The sequence below is a fragment of the Rhinolophus hipposideros genome (assembly GCF_964194185.1).
Source record: "Rhinolophus hipposideros genome assembly, chromosome: 2".
NCBI classification, from domain to species: Eukaryota; Metazoa; Chordata; class Mammalia; order Chiroptera; family Rhinolophidae; genus Rhinolophus; species Rhinolophus hipposideros.
In genome coordinates this window covers 48,543,708-48,563,284 of record NC_138048.1, presented here as the reverse complement: position 1 = coordinate 48,563,284, position 19,577 = coordinate 48,543,708, and the positions used below count along the sequence as shown (strand labels likewise).

General features: G+C 40.8%; 2 protein-coding genes across 3 annotated transcripts in view; one reads left to right on the top strand and one right to left on the bottom strand.

Annotated features, from left to right (window-relative positions):
* Window positions 1-9,412, bottom strand: part of SLC49A4 (solute carrier family 49 member 4) — a 74,621-nt gene extending 65,209 nt beyond the window's left edge. Inside the window, exon 1 of the mRNA XM_081028734.1 lies at window positions 8,929-9,412. Coding sequence (XP_080884860.1) covers window positions 8,929-9,283 — 355 coding nt within the window. The 5' untranslated portion in view covers window positions 9,284-9,412. The remainder of the gene's footprint in view (window positions 1-8,928) is intronic.
* A 933-nt stretch (window positions 9,413-10,345) lies between these two features.
* HSPBAP1 (HSPB1 associated protein 1) overlaps window positions 10,346-19,577 on the top strand; it is a 40,109-nt gene continuing 30,877 nt past the window's right edge. The window contains exons 1-2 of one of the 2 annotated variants that reach the window (XM_081028719.1): window positions 10,692-10,888; window positions 11,993-12,097. In XM_081028719.1, coding sequence (XP_080884845.1) covers window positions 12,046-12,097 — 52 coding nt within the window. In that variant the 5' untranslated portion in view covers window positions 10,692-10,888; window positions 11,993-12,045. Of the gene's footprint in view, window positions 10,889-11,992; window positions 12,098-19,577 lie in introns of both variants that reach the window. The other variant, XM_081028718.1, reaches the window with a different exon arrangement.

Below are 19,577 nucleotides of genomic sequence, written 5' to 3'. Positions count from 1 at the left end.
GATCCAAACATGATTAACACAATTTGGCAAAAGGAATAACACAGAAAATTGTGCTTTTCGGTAACAAGTAATGCATACATACTACTCATTTACTGCTTCTACTAAAAGAACACAGATTTTAAAACCGTATTACAGCCACAGAAAATAGAGTGTAATTAACAAAAAGTACACTCATGGTCATAAATACCTTAAACTTGCAAAATGTGGCTCTTCTAAGGTTATACTGGACGCCCTATGAAATACTGAATAAAATTTTACAGATTTGGGACTGTAAGGCTTATATTCTACGTGATGTTTATTTTTTTTCCTAAATATTTGGTTTGTAATTAAGATAAGCAGCCACCAAGTGAGCAGTGTGGCATTGTTTATTGCCATATGGTCCAAATAACCAGGTTACCTATCACTACAAAGCTAGCACACTTTTCTACTCAACTATGCTTTTTATCAAACAAATGACAATATAATGGCTACTATAAACATTTAAGAATAAAGAAGTTGTGAAAAGCTGATTATTAAAGCAACCTCACAGGTAGTTTCTGGCTTTCTTGCTTATTTTTAATTGTTGCCAAGTATTACTTAACCCACCCCCGCTGATGCTCAGTTTTTAATAGAATGCTTTCTTTATCTCATTCAAATCGCGACAAGGCAGCACTCTACAATTGCATGTAATCAAAAAGATATCAAATGACTTTGGGAAGGAGAGGTATGAGGACCCCAGGAAAACAGGCTTATGAGACATCTGGGACATTTAATATATGAAGTATGATTTTAAAAATACAGTGAATGTTCAAATAAAAAAAAGCACACAAAATTCCCCCATCCTGCTTCAAATACACTTATCCCATCGCTCTTGCCACTTTCTGAAGCAGTTCTGTAATTCTCTTTCGTGAATGTCTTTAGTTCCGCTGTCATGGCTGTCGCGATGTCCTGAATCAATTCGAAATGTTTTCCTTTCGTGGTCATTTTGACTTTGGGGAAGAGCTAGAAGTCACATGGTGCCAGATCCGGTGAATAAGATGGATGAGGACACACCATAATATTTTTATTTGACAGAAATTGCTGTACCAGAAGCGATGTGTGACACGGAGCATTGTCATGATGGAGGATGAAGTAGACTCACGAAAGAGGACTTGCAGAACTGCTTTAGAAAGTGACAAGAACGATGGGATAATGTGTTCAAAGCGAGGGGGAGTCTTCTGAGGGAGATTAATGGCCATGTGTCTTTTACTGTAATAAATTTTTTTAAATTTAAACATTCACCGTATTTTTCAATCACACCTTGTATATGTAGATCCTACGTGATTACATTATTAGGATGTAAGTGCAAAAACCATTTGATGAAACGTATTAGAACAATTTGGGGAAAGCAAACATAACTGAAAATAAAAATAAATTCTATTCAAATATGGCATCTAGACACTGCAGGAAACTTCCTTCCAATGGATGAGATAACTCCTCTTGCTGGGAACCTATTTGGTTAAAGCAATGGAGTCTGTGCAACAGATGCCTAGAAAATCAGGATGCAGAGTTAATTGGATGCAAAAGTTAAACTCATCTGCGCGCGCACACACACACATAGCAGATACATCGGAAATGAGTTATAGCCCCAAAGTTTATCTGGTAAGACTGCCCTTCCCAGCCTCCATACTTCCATCTGTTGGACTGAAGACAAACTGTTTGTTCCTGGCAAGATCCCTAGTCTTCCTATCTCCAACAGTCACATCCTTGCCACCACAATTTGCCTTGGAGACCCCATCAGGACTAATCACATTGCACTTGTTTTCCCTGTTTACATCGGTCAGGAGAGATTCAAGATTCACAGGTCGTCCTTATCCCATCATGGTTCATATATCCCATAATCTGACCTTATCTTTGCCACCTCCCCAACTCCTGAAATCTTTCTGGAGTACTCAGAACCAGTGGAAGAGCAGAATCCCTATATTCTCAAGCTCTTCTCTAAACATTCTTTTTACCTTTTAACTCCCACTGAAGCCTCCTCTACACTGCTTCCCCAGTCACTTCTAGATTAGTTTACTCTCTCCTTCCTAAAGTTCTCCAGTCTCTTTTCTCTTGATGCTTTTAAGATTTTCTCTGGTTTTAAGCAATATGATTATGATGTGTGTAGTTTTCTTCACGTTTCTTCTCCTGAGATTCTTAAATTTTTAAATTTATGGGTTTATAGATATCAAATGTGGTAATTTTTCTGCCATTATTTCATTTTTCCCTCTACCTCATCTCACTCCATGCCCTCTCCCATTACCTCTCTCTTCTTCTCTGGGACTCCAATTACATACATATTATTAGCCCACTTAAAACTGTCCTACAGCTCACTGATGCTTGTGGGGGTTTTAGCTTTTTATTCTGTGTTCCATTTTAGATAGTATTTATTGCTATGTCTTCAAGTTTACTTACCTTTTCTTCTGAAAGGTCTAATCTGCTGTTAAATCCTGTCCAGTATATATTTTTTGGTCTCAGACCAAAAAATCTCTATAAGTTTTAATGTTGGTCTTTTTTCCCTGTCTTTAACATGCTCAGGCTTTTTTCTATCTTCTTGAATACATATACCGTGGTTCCCAGGAAATAAGACCTAACTGGAAAATAAGCACTAGCATGATTTTTCAGGATGCTCATAATATAAAATAAGCCCTAATGCGTCTTTTGGAGCAAAAATTAATATAAGACTTGGTCTTATTTTCGGGGAAATATGGTAGGGCTTATTTTACATTACAAGCATCCTGAAAAATCATGCTAGGACTTATTTTCCACTTAGGTCTTATTTTCGGGGAAACACGGTAGTATATTTCTACTACTAGCTATTTTGATGTCCCTGTTTACTAATTCGATCATCTGTGCCATTTCTAGGTCTGTTTCTATTGATACCTTTTTCTCCTCTGTAAGGGTTGAATTTTGTTGTTTCTTTGCATGCGTAGTAATTTCTGATTTGGATGTCAGGCATTCTGAATTTTACTTTGTTGGGTGATGAATTTTTTTTTCCATTTCTTTAAATATTTTTGAACAATGTTCTAGGACACAGTTAAGTTACCTTTGATCTTTTCAAGGAGTACTTTTAAGCTTTACTAGGTGGAACCACAGCAGCTTTAATCTAGGGATCAGCTGCCTTTACTACTGAGGCCCTTCTGGGTATTCAACCCAACCTCCTATGTAATGTGAGGTTTTTCCATTCTGGCTCTTGGGAAAGTGAACTATTCCCAGCCTTGTATAATCTTTGGGAACTGTTTTGCCTGCTCCTTTTTTGGTGATCATTTCTCTAAACTTGGGTAATTTCCTCACATGTATCCACTAATCAGTGCTTAGTTGAAGACTCAAGAGGAACTCCCAATACCATCTTTCCCCGAAAATAAGACCTAGCCAGACAATCAGCTCTAATGTGTCTTTTGGAGCAAAAATTAATATAAGACCTGGTCTTATTTTACCATAATATAAGACCAGATATAATACAATATAATATAACATAATATAATATAAGTATAATATAATATAATATAATATAATAAATATATATATAATATAGTATAATACCGGGTCTTATATTAATGTTTGCTCCAAAAGACGCAGTAGAGTGGATTGTCTGGGCTTATTTCGAGAAAACATGGTAGATCTAGAACTTTCTCTCTGTGAAGCTTTTTCCTCTCTGTATGCTACCCTAAAAATTCTAGCTATGTTGGCCTCTTTGAATTCTCAACTGTCTCCTCAACTCAAGAAAACTGCGGGGCTCTGTTTGGGCTCCCCATCTTTTCAGTGCTGCTTAGAAAGTCTCTCTAGGCAGTAAGCTGAAATAATCATAGGGATCACCGACCTGCTCTGCCTGTTGTCCAATGTCTGAAAACCATTGTTTCATAAATTTTGATTTTGTTCTCAGTTTTTTAAGATGGAAGGATAAATCCAGTCCCTGTTACTCCATCATGGCCAGAACAGCCTTTGATTTAATTCTATCTGACTGTAATACTCACCACTCATTGATGCAATTGTCTATAGACCACCACATACCTGCCTTCAGGTCATTCACCCTCACTACCTGAAAATGTGCTGGCTTATTCTTCTTCTTTAGGACACTGTTTCTTTCATAAATCTGGTGATTTCAATATCCACTAGACGATCCTTTCAATATCCTGGCCCCATGGTCCCCTGACTTCTTATTCCATGATCATGCCCTTTACTCTACCTCAGTTGTTCACTCTCTTGGTTACAGTCTGACCTTAATTTTACAATAATTGCATCTATGACATAATCTCAATTTTGAGCATTCCATTATTCAACCATGACCTTTCTTTCCCACTCATTCCCTCTGGTACTCTAAATCTTCAACCAATTGGGGATGACAATTTTGGATCTTACTATGTTTTGTCATCTACACAATACATTTCCTTTTATCCTTTACCCAGTCGATACTCATGTTCCATTGTTATATCACTCTATACATAACCCTCTACTCTTGGTCTGCACTTTCTTAGTCCTACTCACCTGGTAACCTGCAACTGTGGTTAAATCTCTCTCTGCCAACTCTATCCATGCTTGCGCTTGCCTGACAGAACAGGCTGGAGGAAAACACACAACCATGCTGATTGGTCTCTACTGAAATTAACGCCCAGTAACTTAAAGCAGGCCCTTAGTGCCCAACAATCCTACTAAACATATTGACGTTTTGGACAACGACGGACATATACAATGAATGGTGGTCCCATAAGATTACAACGGAGCTGAAAAATTCCTATTTCCTAGTGGTGTCATAGCTGTTGTAACATCGTAGCACAAAGTATTACTCACATGTTTGTGGTCATGCCCGTGTAAACAAACCTACTGTGCTGCCAGTCATATAAGAGTGTAGCACATACAATAATGTACAGTACATACTTGATAATGATAATAAACCACTATTACTAGTTTATGCATTTACTATACTTGTTATTGTTATTTTAGAGTGTATTTGTTCTACTTATAAAAAAAAGCTTGCTGTAGAACAGTATCCATGTTATACAGGCAGCAGCAGCCTCAGACATCTCGCGGTTACCACATCTCTTGATGGCATCATTTTCTCCTATGCTTGATTTAATCTCATGTTATTTTGTACAGTGACATGCTGTACAGACTGGTAGCCTAGGAAAATAGGCTACTCCAATAGGCTACTAGGTGTGTAGTAGGCTACACAGTCTAGGTTTGTGTAAGTGTACTCTATGCTATTCGCAAAATAAAATCGCCTAATGATGCATTTCTCAGAACATATACCCATGGTTCAAGGGTGCATGACTATAATTTCCTAGTCCATGTGTTCTCCACTTTCCTAGGAAATAGTTTCACAATTTATCATCTCTCTTCAATCCTCCAATAACTGCTTCCCTATCCTCACTTGTCAGGTGATAATTTTGCTTCCTATTTTCTGAGAACTATAAGAAAAGATAACTTCCATAAGCTCCTACCACCCACCATCTGCATCTATATCTATCCACTCTTCTCTTCTCTTCTGTTACTACTGGAGAATTAGCTGTCACCACTTTTATCTAAGGCCAACCTGTCTACCTGTGCTCTGGAGAGTTGCATCTCCTCTTGCTTACTCAAGCGTATGGCTACAGTAGTTCTTCCCTCTCCTACCAGTATTGTTAAATTCCCGCTTTCCTCTAGCTCCATGAGGATACTGCATTACAGAGATATGCTTTAATGTCTCTTATCTTTAAAAATACCTTCTCAGTAGCTACAGTCCCTCTGGCTACTGCCCCATTTCTCTGCTGCCCTTTACAGTATAACTGCTTGAAAGAAATATAAACACTGTCTCCAATCATCTTGCAATTTATTTTGCACTCACCACCACCACTCCAGTGAGACCATTTGTTTAAAGGATACCAAAGAGTTCCGTGTTGCTAAATCCAAGGTTCTACTGTCAGTCATGACTAGCTGGTTCTTCCTTACCTGTACAATCTCTAAATGTTGGAATGCCCCCAGGGTCAGCCCTCTCCTGAAGCAACGCCCATCTAATGACCACCACAGGTGATCTCATTCAGCCCTAAGACTGAATACCATTATAGGCTGATAAATTCCAAATTAAGTGCTCAGGCCTTTCCCCTGCACTCCTATTTATAAACCCAACAGACAATTTAACCTGTCCACTTGGATATCTAATAGGCATTTCGAACCCCTGATTTTCAAGCCATCTGCCCCCCCCAATTGCTCCTTCTATAATCTTCTGTATCTCAGAAAGTTGCAGCTTGATTCTCCCATTTACTAATGCTAAAAAGTTGAGAAACATCTACTTTCCACATATATCAGAAATCTAATCACTTATCAAATCCTCCACTACTATCACCCGAGTTGGAAGTCACCACCAGCCCCATCTGGGTTAGTCCAGTAAATCCTTACTGGTCTCCCTGCTCTGGCTCTGGTTCCCAAGACAACAGCAGAATCATCTTCTCACGCTTCTGCTCAAAGCCTCCCGGTGGAGAGAGCCCTCTTCGCTCCTCAATGGCCAATGTCCGCACAGTGGCCTACGAGGCCCTGCATGATTCAGCCTCCCACCACCTCTGACCTCACCTCCTGCTGTTGTTTCTCTCATGACTGATCTCCAGCCACACAAGCCTCTTTCTTGGATATGCCCAACAAGTGTAGGACCTTTGTCTTTTCCCAAAACAGTCTTGTCTAGAACTCTGCTCAAACACATGTTATCAGTAAGGCCATGACACTTATATAGAGTATCAGTGAATCACATCCTCGTCTCCCTTGCCTTGCTTTCTTTTTCTCCAAAGCACTATTACCATCTGACACACTAAATATTTAATTTTATTGTTGTTTTGTGCCTGGATCTTGTCACTAGAATGTATGCTCTGTGAGGACTATCTCTCCCCAGTGCTTAGCATACATTTAGGTGCTATCTCCTTCTTGAATCCTTCTTCACTTGACTTTGAGGGAACACTCGCTTTTGGCTCTCCTATTAGCTCACTATTAGTCCTTTTTGTCTCCTTGATGGAAAATGGAAAGGGGTGGGAGAGTACAAAACCAATCTCAGGAAGATAAGCAGTCTTCTACTCTAAGCTGACTACCAGCTGGCTACCACAGGAGGAAGGCCAAATAACTACCTACCTTCTAGGTAGCAGGGAGAAAGATACTTCAGTACCCAGGGATAATGGGAGCTCACTTTCTATGTATGCAGATAAAACATCTGCAGCAGGACAGCCAGCGTATGACAGTGTATTAGCTTTCCCCTACTGAAAGAAATTTTTAAGTTTATTTTTTATTGCTTCAATCAATGGAAAATACAAAACTGAATTCACCATGTAGTCACAGGAACTCTGAAAGAACTCCTAAAGTAACTTATTCTATAAAGCAAATAGGCAGTCCCTAATTATAAGAAGAGTAAAAATTAACAATTTTCTACCATAAAAACAAGGTTGGCTAAATTTAGTGAATAATATTGAAAAATGCTTCTAATAAAAAGATAAATAAAAAGAAACAACAAAATTGCATTTCCCCCTAAATTTAGCCAAACTTGTAAGAAATGACTGAGGAATTGCCACAGATTGGAGGAGGTTAAGGAGAAATGACAACTAAATGCAATTTGGGACGCTCAACTGAATCCTTGGGACAGGGAATAAAAGACATTCGTGGTAAAACTGGTGAAATCCAAATAAAGTCTATAATCTAATTTAAGAGCAAACAAAAAAGCCCAAACAAAGAAAACCTCCATTCAGCACAAGAAACTCTTTCCCAGCATCTAGCACACATCCTCTGCTTAAGTATTTGCTCTACCTGGAAGTTCCACGACAATCATGACACACCTCCCAGGGCTGGGTGCCTTTCATTGTTAGAAGGTTCTTCCTTGTACAGCTTTGAGTTACATCCCTTTGTAACTTCATTTGTGTTAGTTCTTCCTTCTAGAACTACACACATGACGTCTAATTCCTCTTTTACTTGATCTCCACATATTTTATATTCTGCCTCAAGTTTCTTTTTGAAGCTTGACACACCCAGTTCCCTTTATCTTACACATTTTGACGTTTACATCCTTTATCATTCTTCTCACACAACTTTTAAAGGACTCAAATTTGTCAATGGCCTTCTTAAAATTAATGCTCAGAACTGAACACTGAAGTAGAGCATATCCAATTATTTCCCTTCTTTTTGACACTATGCTTCTCTGCCTAAAATTGTCCTTCATTTTTCAGAAGCTACACTCTGCCTAAAATTGTCCTTCATTTTTCAGAAGCTACATCACATCCATCACGAATCATTTACGCACACTTGTGTGGTATAATCCAATACCTTACCATTCAATCCTATGACCTTTTTTGTGTCCTCACAGAAGCACACTGGCAAGTTGTATAGTGAGATGTCTGTTCAGAGTATTCCTGTATGAAGAGTCTCCATTCCTCTGCCAGCTTTACCAGTTATAAATTTCAACTAACACATCCACCTGGGCACATATACACACTTTAAAGCTGCCGTGCACCATTTCCCAGAAACCAATGAAACAGATCCAAGTTTCCCAACAGCTCTTTATGGGCTGGAGTCATCTATTATTCAAAGCCAACTCATTACTTCCTTATATCTGGGCATCATTTATCTATTTTCTGACCTATCACCCTCCACATTCCCAAATCCTTTTGAAGTCAAAGCATCAGTCATTTTTTGGGTGGTGTGAAAAACATACATCGCCCGTGCACGGGAATGCTCTGATGTCCACGACATGCATCAACATGAACATTTAGAGAAGGCTTAATCCCGGCTGTTGCTTTGGGCCCTGATAAAAACATAATAGCTGCAAAAAAGCATTCCCGTATTTGTCGATTTGGGTACGGAGGGTTCCTAGTCAGGAATGGGATGCCAGCGACACTCTGTCATCTCACACAACCCCCAAGGCGAAGGTGAGGGAGCAAGCTCCCCCAGGGGTGACAGTGCCGGCCGGTGTTCCCCGGAGCCCCTCACCTCTCTTGTCCAGGAGCCACATGAACGCGAAGCAGGGCAGGAAGCCGATGGGTCCCCACAGCACGAGCAGCGCGATGTCCCAGCTGGAGAAGCCATAGGCCTGGCGCGCCGAGTTCTGGATGGGGCCCCAGGTGTTCCAGACCAGGCCCTGCGCGAACCCCAGCAGCGAGAAGAGCAGAAGTACCAGCCAGCGGCGCCCGTACACCCGCCCGGGTCCCGGGGCGGCCGCGGGCAGTGCAGCCGCCGCCGGCCCCGCCGCCGCCTCCCGGGTGCGCCGAGCAGTCGCCGGCGCAGGCCCCAGCCCGGGCCCCAGCAGCGGCTGCCGCTCCTCCTCGCTGCTCCAGCCGGAGCCCATGGCTGCGCGCTGGCCGCGGGGCCCCTGCCCAGCGCGATCCGAGTGGCCGCCGACCAGCCGCGCGCGGATGGGTCCGGAGGAGGTGGAGGCCGAGACAGCGTCGGTCGCCCTCGGCCTCGCGGCCGCGCCTAGTACGCCTGCGCGGAACGGGGAGGCCCCTGGCAGGGCGGGGTGGCAGGTGCCGCGGGGCTGGGGGGGGGGGGGAGCGGGAGTGGGACCGCCCCCAGCACCCCGGGAGGCAGGAGACGGAAGGGATCCGGCCTCCGAAGGGAGGTGGGGAGGAATTGGAAAGGCAGGGAGGAGCGCGGCTGAGCCCAGGGAAAAGGAAACTCCCGGAGAGGCTGTTGGGCAAGGAACCTGTGTTGATGGAGGAAGTGTCCAAGTTTTACATCATGTGCCTAATAAACAACTTGGTGGCCTCCGGTCACTGAAGCTAATGTTTGCTTCTATATTTGGTTTCTTTTTTTTTGTTGGGCTTATAACTTCAGAAATTATGGGGGAAAATAGTATAAACGGAGGCTTACTAGGGACGCAGAGGATTGCCACTTGAAAATCTTGTGGGTTTTTTTTTTAATGTACAGTAAATACTGCCTAGTTTTACCAGCTTTTTATCTTACCGAATGAGATTATAAACTAGCCAATTACATTCATAGATATAAAAGTTATAGATATGTTTCTACTCTTTTCCCTGTCATTAATAGGCGATCAGTAAAAATATGTTCCGACTGGAACATATCTGTCCCCAAATGACCTAGATCCAGCTCCAGTTAATACGATTTTGACCTGAGGAAGAGTAAACGAGAAGGGTGAGAGTTGTTGATCTCTTGATCAAACAGCCGGTTGTTTATTTTTATACCCAAATCCAGAAATCTGACAGCTGTTGGTTAGTGTCCTTGAAAACCTAAGCGACTTGACATGTCTGGGCGGGGAAATGAGTCATGAGGAACACAATTAAAGGACATTTGCCTGAGGTTCATATGCCCTGGCAGCCACGAAAACCAGATGGAGTTATGTTGCTGCCAAAAGGGCAAAAGAAGTGGGAAGCGAAGCATGACCTCTCTTGGGATCCAAGGCGGTAAGCGCTGCTGCAGAGTAAACGAACACAGAGCCACATTCCACTGCTCCTAGCTCCACACAAAAACCAAACATTCCCTAAAACTCCAAAACAGTTGGGATCAGGAAAGCGCCAAGGTGGAGAGGAAGGACCTGACCGGCTGGAAAACGAGGAGCAGCAGAAACGAAGCTAAGAAAAGACTACATTGAAAGAGGGGACAGTAGATTCTGGGGAAGGCAAAAACCGCCCCAACCGAGACCACGTGCTTACATTTCCACATCCCGGGGATCAAAACAAACCCGCGTGGCCCTGCCCAGCGCCGGTCACATGACTTTCCCGCGCGCGGCGCTTCCTGGAGAGCCGCGCAGCAACCTCTGCGACCGCTTCTTGTGTGGCAGCCTCAGACTGGGGATTTCGATCTTCTTCGGACCCCACTCACGCCCCACTCCACTTCTGGGGTTCGAGCGGTGCTCGCGTCTTGCTGGCCATGGCGACAGGCCCGGGAGCGACCACTGATACGGGCCCTGCAGCTGGAGCCGGAGAGGAGGAAGGTAGGGGCCGGGCTGAGTCAGACCAATGAATGATTACGACCCTGTGCCCACTTGCTCTGGGCATCTCTCATGTGACCGTTTGGTCTATCGTTTATCCCAGGTCTGTCTGGCCCTGCATTAAGCTCGGAGGAAAATTACGTGTATTTGTTTTCTTGTGGCTTTTCTCAAGTTGTATCCAGATCATTGTACAGGCCCCGTATCCCTGCATCCTACCGGTGCTGTTAAACGCAGGACGGTGTTTCTGAATGCTACAATGGATTATCATTAATTTGTGAAGTTGGAGCCCCCCCTTGAAGTAAATGGAGACATCTGGGACCTTTGTGAACAGGGATTACAAGCTTTTGTTGGATTCGGTGGGATCCTGCGTTAGAAAAGGAGTGAGGTTTGGAGGCCCATGAGCCTGAGATTCTTGTTAGCATTTAGTGAATGGTTGCTCCGTTCCTGGAACTGCTCTGGGGACCTATACGGGATCAAGAGACTTTGACTGTTTATAACAACGTTTTTTCCCAATTGAGTGAAGAGGCCTAAAAAGGAAAAAACAATGATTAATATACGTGGTAACATGAATACTATCAGTAGTACACACTGCATGAGGGCTGTCACCAGGAGACAGATCCCAGTGGGAAGAACATAAATGAGTCAAGCAGAGAATAGTTTGAGGTGGGCGTTTGTGTTGGATGAGATAGTAGTGACCATCTTAGGTGGTAGTAATGGTGAATCCTGGGAAGACAGGGAGCAGGAAAGCACAGGTTGGATATGGCTGGAGATCAAATGATCGTGTGCCTAGAGGGGGAGATGAGCATTCCAAGCAGAAAAAAACAAATGATAACTTTTAACTCTCTGAACTCCTACCTTTATAACTCACTTATGCACCCCGAGGAGACAATTCATGAACTTCATCTATACCTCCAATTCATTGATCCTTCTATTTTCTGCCCATCTGTACCCCCAAGACAGTTGAGAGTGCATGTAATAGTTTATATCATTATGATCTCTCCCTTGAAAATACACTATTTCTTATCCCTCATTGCCTTTTATTCTTCTGGCAAAACCCCTTCTCTGGATGAACCCAATTTTTTGCCTTCTGCACCTGCATCTGTATAGCTGAACTTCGCTGGAAAAAGTCCTGGACAAATTGATGACACGGTAAAATAAAAATGGTCAATCTCTTGAATGGTCCTGAGAGCCTTCTGATCTTCCATTTCTGTGGTAAGCCTACTTTCTTTTCCAGTGACAATTCCCCAAACTATGTCCTCTCTTCATTTCTTTCTCATTTCCAGCTGATGACTTTGTAAGGCTGGTCAATTCTGCATTTAATCTGTCTATTTTTTCCTCCTTCACTATCAGACCCTTGTCCAAATTATCCACATTTCTCACTTAAACCTCTACTACCGTGTTTCCCCAAAAATAAGACCTAGCCAGACAATCAGCTCTAATGTTTCTTTTGGAGCAAAAACTAATATAAGACTTTGTCTTATTTTGCTATAATGTAAGACCGGGTCTTATATAATATAATATAATACCTGGTCTTATTTTACTATAAGACCGGGTATAATTTAATATAATATAATATAATGTAATATAATATAATATAAATGAATATAAATTAATATAATATAATTAATATAATATAAGTATAATCCCAGGTCTTATATTAATTTTTGCTCCAAAAGATGCATTAGAGCTGATTGTCTGGCTAGGTCTCATTTTCAGGAAAACACGGTATATCTTCAGGCCGTGTGTCCCTGTTTCCTATTTTGTACTCCTCCAATCCCTTTTCCATTCAGCAGCAAAAAGTGACACTTCCTTCCTTAAAATTCTTTACTGAATTCCACTGCCCTTAAAACTTAGACTAAAATCCAAAGTCCTAACCATGGCCTACAAAAATCCTTGGTCTGAGCTCTGCTGTTGTCTCCAGGATCACCTCTTGTCACACACCCCTTCCTCTTACCTGCTTTCACATAGCTGGTTCCTTAATCTTCAGGTTTCAGAGTATGTTCCCACCTGAGACCTTACCAGACCATCCTATTTAAAATAGTCATTATAGTTTTCCCCTGACCTCTAATCTTAGATGTTCTATAATACAGCACGCTGCTTCCTTCAGTTCACTTACCACAACCTGTAATTACTTGTTTATGGTTTCTTCTATTAGAACCTTAAGTACCTTGAGGTCAGGACATATATCTGTTTTGTTCAAGGCATGTGTTCAAGCAGCAAGTACAATGCCAGGTATAGTGGGCACTTAATACATATTTGTTGCGGGAACCCTGTGCCAAGTCCGTAGGCAAGAGGAGAAAAAGCTTGGCATGGCCCAGGAACTGAACAAAGTTGTTGTGAGGAGTGGTGGAAGAAGAAGGATCCCGAATGGCATCTTATACCAAGTTAAGGAGTGTGGACTTTGTGACATTGGGAAGCCTTTGAAGAGTTTTAGGTGGGGGAGTGACATGATCAAATTTAGTTTTTGGAAGATCACTCTGGCTGAAGGGTGGAGGATAAGCTTAGAGGGAGAACGGCTTGAAAGACGAGGTACATCATCCCCCTTCGTCTCAGTTTTCTTCTCTGTAAAATGCAGGACTGTTGTGAAAATTAAAGATAATTGTAGATCATCTAACATGGTATCTGGCAGGAATTGTGTATTCAAGGATGGTAAGCATTTTTATTATTAATGGAAAGTGCTGGCTGTCATTGGTGACTAACTGCTGTTGAAACTGAAAGAAAAGAAATTAGCGGTATCTGAAATTGATCCAGCCTGAGAAACATGAAGAGGAGGTCATTGGGAGAGCACCGTTGAGTTTTAATGTAGCTTACGTTTGGAAGGGTGCTGCAAGGGATGTCAAACGTGCAGCAGGGGAAGAGAAAGGGTTTTGTTTTGTTTTTTAATGGTATGCACATACCATAAATTTACCCTTTTAAAGTGTACCACTCGGTGGTTTTTATTATGTTCACAAAGCGGTGCAGCCATCACTACTATAATTCCAGAACATTTCCATCATACCAAAAAGAAACCTGTTACCCATTAGCAGTCACTCCCCATTTGCCCCTCTTTCCAGCTCCTGGCAATCACTAGTGTACTCTCTGTTCCACGTTTGCCTGTTCTGGACATTTCATATAAATGGAATCATACGATATATGGCCTTTTGTGTCAGACTTCTTTCACACAGCGTAATGTTTTCAAGTTTCATCTGTGTTGTAGCATGTATCGATACTTCATTCCTTTATGGTCCATACATAGTATAGATATACTGCATTTTGTTCATCCATTTATCAGTTGATGGGCGTGTGGGTTGTTTCCACTTTTGGGCAATTGTGACTAATGCTACTGTGAACATTCATATACAAGTTTTTATATGAGCATGTGTTTTCATTCTCTTGGTTATATATCTAAGAGGAGAATTTCTGGGTTATATGATAATTCTATATTTAACTTTTTGAGGAAACTGGTAATTCTTAATCTTGAAGTCCTAAGGAGGGAAATCTGATGAAGGTATGGATTTGCTTCCCTGAAAGATGCAGCATGCATACATATTTTTGCAAGTGACTTCAAATTTTTGTGTTAAAGGATTCTCTGAATCCTATCTGTGGAACTTCAGCCCTATTTTAATCTCATCCTTTCCAGAAACACCAGTTTGGGGTGACTACTTATTACCATTATGAAGTAAATTAAATGAGCAAAATTCTACTGGAAGATAAAAGCTTTCTTTTAAATTAGAAAAAGTTTATATGAATAAAAGGTACAAAAACATACAATAATCAAATACATGTGAAATGGTCTGTATGGTCAGTATAACGACGAATATTATGGGAGTCATAGAAAAGTTATTTCTGAGCAAATTCATTACCACACCATTATCCAAAAATTTGTATGTACACTATAAACAGGAGATGCTTTCATACAGTGAGATAGACGACAGTCCTGCCCCAAAATAGCTTCTAAATACAGTTTGGGGAGAAAAGACATGGATAAAAAGAGTTGTAGGATAAGACATATCCACAAGGCAGGAAGCCATTAATTAGATGGGAGGTAAATATTACACACATTAAGTGCTTTGGGGGCTGAGAGAAGAAAGAACTAATAAAAATTGGATTGTGTCTGTGCTTCTTAGAGTAATTTGAAGATTTTGGTATAAAGTCATTCACCACTTAACGATGGGATATGTTCTGAGACATGTATCGTTAGGCAGTTTTGTCATTTTGCACACACAGAGTGCACTCACACAAACCTAGATAGTATGGCCGACTCACACCTAGGCTACATGGAGCCCATTGCTCCTAGACTATAAGGCTGCACCGCATGTTACTCTACAAAACAACATGAGATTCAATCAAGCACAAGAGAAAACAATATAATCAAGAGAGGCGGTAAACGAGATGGATGAGGCGGCTGCTGGTGTCACATGGCATACTGTTTTACCACAAACTTTTTTTTTATAAGTAGGAAGAGTACACTCTAAACGATAAAAAGTATAGTATAGTAAATATATAAACCAGTAACAGTTGTTATCATTATCAAGTATTATGTACTGTACCGAGTTGTATGTGCTATACTTTTAACACAATTGTCAGAGCAGTAGGTGTGTTTCCTCCAGCATCCCAAAACAGCTGAGTAAGGAATGCATTGCGCTACAATGTTAAGATGACTGTGACATCACTAGGCGATAGGAATTGTTCAGCTCCATTATAATCTTATGGGGCCACCGTCCTTCTTTGACCAAAACATTGTTATGTGGCTCATGACTGTAATTTGACTCTGGAAATGAATGAAAGAGGCAATTTCTGGTGAAGCGAGGCCAGGAGTGAAAGTGAGGGGAGAAAAGACCAAGGCCGAGGCCTGAGGCATGTAGGGGCAGGCAGGGGAGGGGAGTGAGGAGACAGACTCGTTCCATTCGAGTGGAAGTGTGGCAGAGTATGCAGGTGAAAAGGAGGAAGATTGTGTTATTTGAGACCAAAGAAGAGCAACGAGAACCAGAAATGTTGAAGCGAAAAGAGTGAAATCATAGGTTTCAGTTTTCTCAGAAAAATAGAGCAAGGCACCACATAGAGTGAGGAAGTGGAGAGAGGTATTGAGGATTGGAGAGTGAAGAGGCTTTGGAATGATTGCTGTAGGGGCGAGGGTGATTAGGAATCACTGATAGTGTGATTGGGACCAGGAAAGGGAACTTGCAGAGGTGAGCATGAAATTGTTGACCTGATCCCTTTGTTTAGAGACTGTGTCTGATTGTGCTTAATAGTTCATTATGCAAAAGTGGAGACGGCAAATGGTCAGTTTTAAGAAATCTTTGTACGCTGCTAAAAGTAAGGTGTGAATTCAGGAAGCATTTATTTAGCATTAGTTTCTCCCAAGCACTGTGCTAAAAGCTCTAAATATATGAAAGTAACAGGTTTGCTTTCAAGGATGTGATATTTTTTGTTTGAAGCAACAGGTTGGAAATTATTAAAAACAAACATGAGATGAGTAGGCAGAGCACAGAATTTGGAGGGCAGCAAAAATATTTTATATGATGTTATAATGATGTATATATCATTATACTTTTGTCCAAATCCATAGACTGCACAAGACCAAGAATGAACCCTAAGATGAACTGTGGACTTTGGGTGATTATGATGTGTCAATTTAGGTTCATCCTTGGTTAAAAAAAAAAGTACCATTCTGGTGAGTGATGTTGACAATGGGGGTACATGTATGAGTGGAGGGGGTACATAGGAAATCTTCCTCTTAATTTTGTTGTAAAACTAAAACTACTCTAAAAATCACCTCAAACAAACATGAAACTGCTTACTCTTAAGAATCAACTTAAATTCTGAGTGTGAGATGTTACTTCTAGGATCGCACATTGATCGAAGCATTTCTGTGAACTTAAAAATTGCAATTCTTTGAATCTGATTCTGTCTTTCAGATGGTGGTTCTTATATTTCTATTGGGCTCTCATAGCTTTAGTTATATCCAGGTTTCTGCCTTGATGAAGAAAACGATGAATTCTTTGTAACTGTTCTTCCAGTCCTTCCCAAAGAACTATCTCCTTCCAGGATTATACAGACTTGAGTTTCATATACAGCTGACACTCTTACTTAACTAGATTTACTCCTCTTCAGTTTGAGATACTCTCCATGTCATTCTTGTTCTCATTTTTAAAAAGGGCAGGGGGAAGCAAGGAAAAACCTCTCTGACCTCAAAAAGTAAAAAAATTTCCATGCTAGAGCACATATGTAATTCGTATGTAGGTTAAAATACTTTATATTTGATAATGATGACCATTAGTGAAACAATACTATTGAATATTTTTTAACTGTGGTAAAAACCAAATAACATAAAGTTTATTATGTTAAGAGTACAATTCACTAGTGTTAAGTATATTCATACTGTTGTGAAACAAATCTCCAGGACCTTTGCACCTTATAAATCAGTAAACAACTCCCTTTTCCCCTCTCCCATCAGCTCTGGTACTGCCATTCTACTTTCTGTTTCTATGAATTTGACTGTTTCGGATACCTTGTATAAATGGAATAATACGGTATTTGCTTTTTCGTGACTGTTTTTTTCACTTAGCATAATATCCTCAAGGTTCATCCATGTTGTAGCATGTGGCAGAATTTCCTTCCTTTTTAAGACTGAACAATATTCCTCTGTATGGATAAACATTTTATTTATCCGTTTGTCAGTTAGTGTACATTTGGGTTGCTTCTACCTTTTGCTATTATGAATAGTGCTGCTATGAATATGGGTGTGCACATATCTCTTCAAGATTCCGCTGTTGGATATGAAAAGTGAGATGAAATAACCAGTTTATTTTGGATTGTGGAAAATTTACTTATTGGAAGCTGAAAAGATGGAAACATTTGGTAGAAATTTTGAAGATACTTTGGAACATTTTAAAGAGCTTTAGTTTTCGAGACATCATTCTTTCTAGTATTAACTTCATTTATAATATAGATTTACTTTTTCTTGCTTTAGGTTTAGGACCAGTATTACTTTGAACTTATAAATGTTTAGGAGCCATTTTCTGGCTCATAAATGGATTGAAGTGAGGAGGATAAGACAATTTTCTGGATAAGCTGGGCGAGAGTGATGAGACGAAGATGAGAAGAGGATGGTGGCTGTCTCCTTTCCCCAAATGAATGTGCTGGGGTGCTCACTACCACACTAAGCATTGGTATTGGCGACTTCACATCCTAACACCTCAGCATTTCTTTTGTGGTTTCTTCAGTGGCTCCACTTTCGAGAGCTTGAAATTCAAAGGGTTTATAACTTCATCATTTTACTTAAGCCTTAAGTTAACTTCCAGGAGAATTTTCCAGTTTGTATTGACAGTTTGAAATAGTGACTATAAAATAAAATATTATCTTCGGTATAAGTTTTACCATTCAGTGTTTAGCACAAACACTGCAGTCATTTTGTTAAACAATACTTGAATAATCCCATCCGTGTTTTTCTGACATGGCCCCAATATGGTTCATTATTTTTCACCCTAATATCTACCATTCCAAAGGTTTTTAAGTTGCTTGTATGTTTATAGAATAGTTGTCAGATTGATAAAGCCATCATAGGCATGTATATATATTTAGAAATAAATTAGCTCCCCATGCCAGAACCCAGTTTTTTATTCATGTTGTGTCACTATGGTGAGTTTCTGTATTATAACTTGTGGCTTACTCTTATGTCACCTTCTGAATGTTTTTGAATAAGGTTGAAAACTAGTAATTTAAATCTAACAGTTATTAAAATTTAGGCTTAAAAAAATTCAACTGTGCAAGATCTTACTGGCTTTATCCAAAGTTTCCTGAATTGGACACCATTCCATCTCACAGATAGAAAGGAGCTCCGAGGAGCTGTACAAAATGAAAGGCAGAAGGGAATGGGAATAAGGAAGTTACCCTACAGCAGAAAGTGGGTTAGTTGTGGCAAGGTCATTTTCCTTTAGTGGGTGGCAGAGGTTTCCTGGGCAGATTACCGCACTAGTACTGACCAGATGCTTCCTGATGGACTGGTTTAAGTTTCCACTGCTGAGAGAGGCCGAACCTGTAGGTCTTGGTTTGGTGATGTGGGGCTTACATAAGCAGCTCTATCTGGGGCCTGTTGTCTTGTTTCTAACAGGGAGAGTATGGTTGTCCTTGAAAATGATAGCCTCAGAACGTTATACCAGTTATGAACTAATACCAGAGTCTTAACTCTAAGAGTTAGTTTTTTGTGAAAGGATTCAGGACGTAGAATTTTGCTGGTTTTGGCTCAGTGACACAAAGATGGACATCTTTGCAAGCTGAGGTTGCAGTTCCCTGGGTCTTTCTTTTATCTCTCAGCGTGGCTAACCACTATGTCTGTTTTCCAGGCAGAAGATAGGAGAGGAGAATAAGGGCAAAAAGGCTGACTCAGCAACTTCTAGATACATATCTCTAGCCACTCCTGTCTGCAAAGGAGTCTAGGAAATGTAATTTTTCAGCCACTTCCAGTGCCCAAAGTTCTGTTAGTAAGGAAGAAGAAAATGGGTATTGGGTAAGGTAGCCAACTCTTAGTCTCTACTGCAGATATTAGTACTTCTCCCAACACACGTATACATACACACACGCACATGCACACACACACACACACACACACACATAGGCTCGCACATGCAAACCAAAGCATTCTTCCCTCTCAGTTGCACACATAGATTCATTATCTATGAATTGATCTAAAACTTTCCCGAACCTATTTATT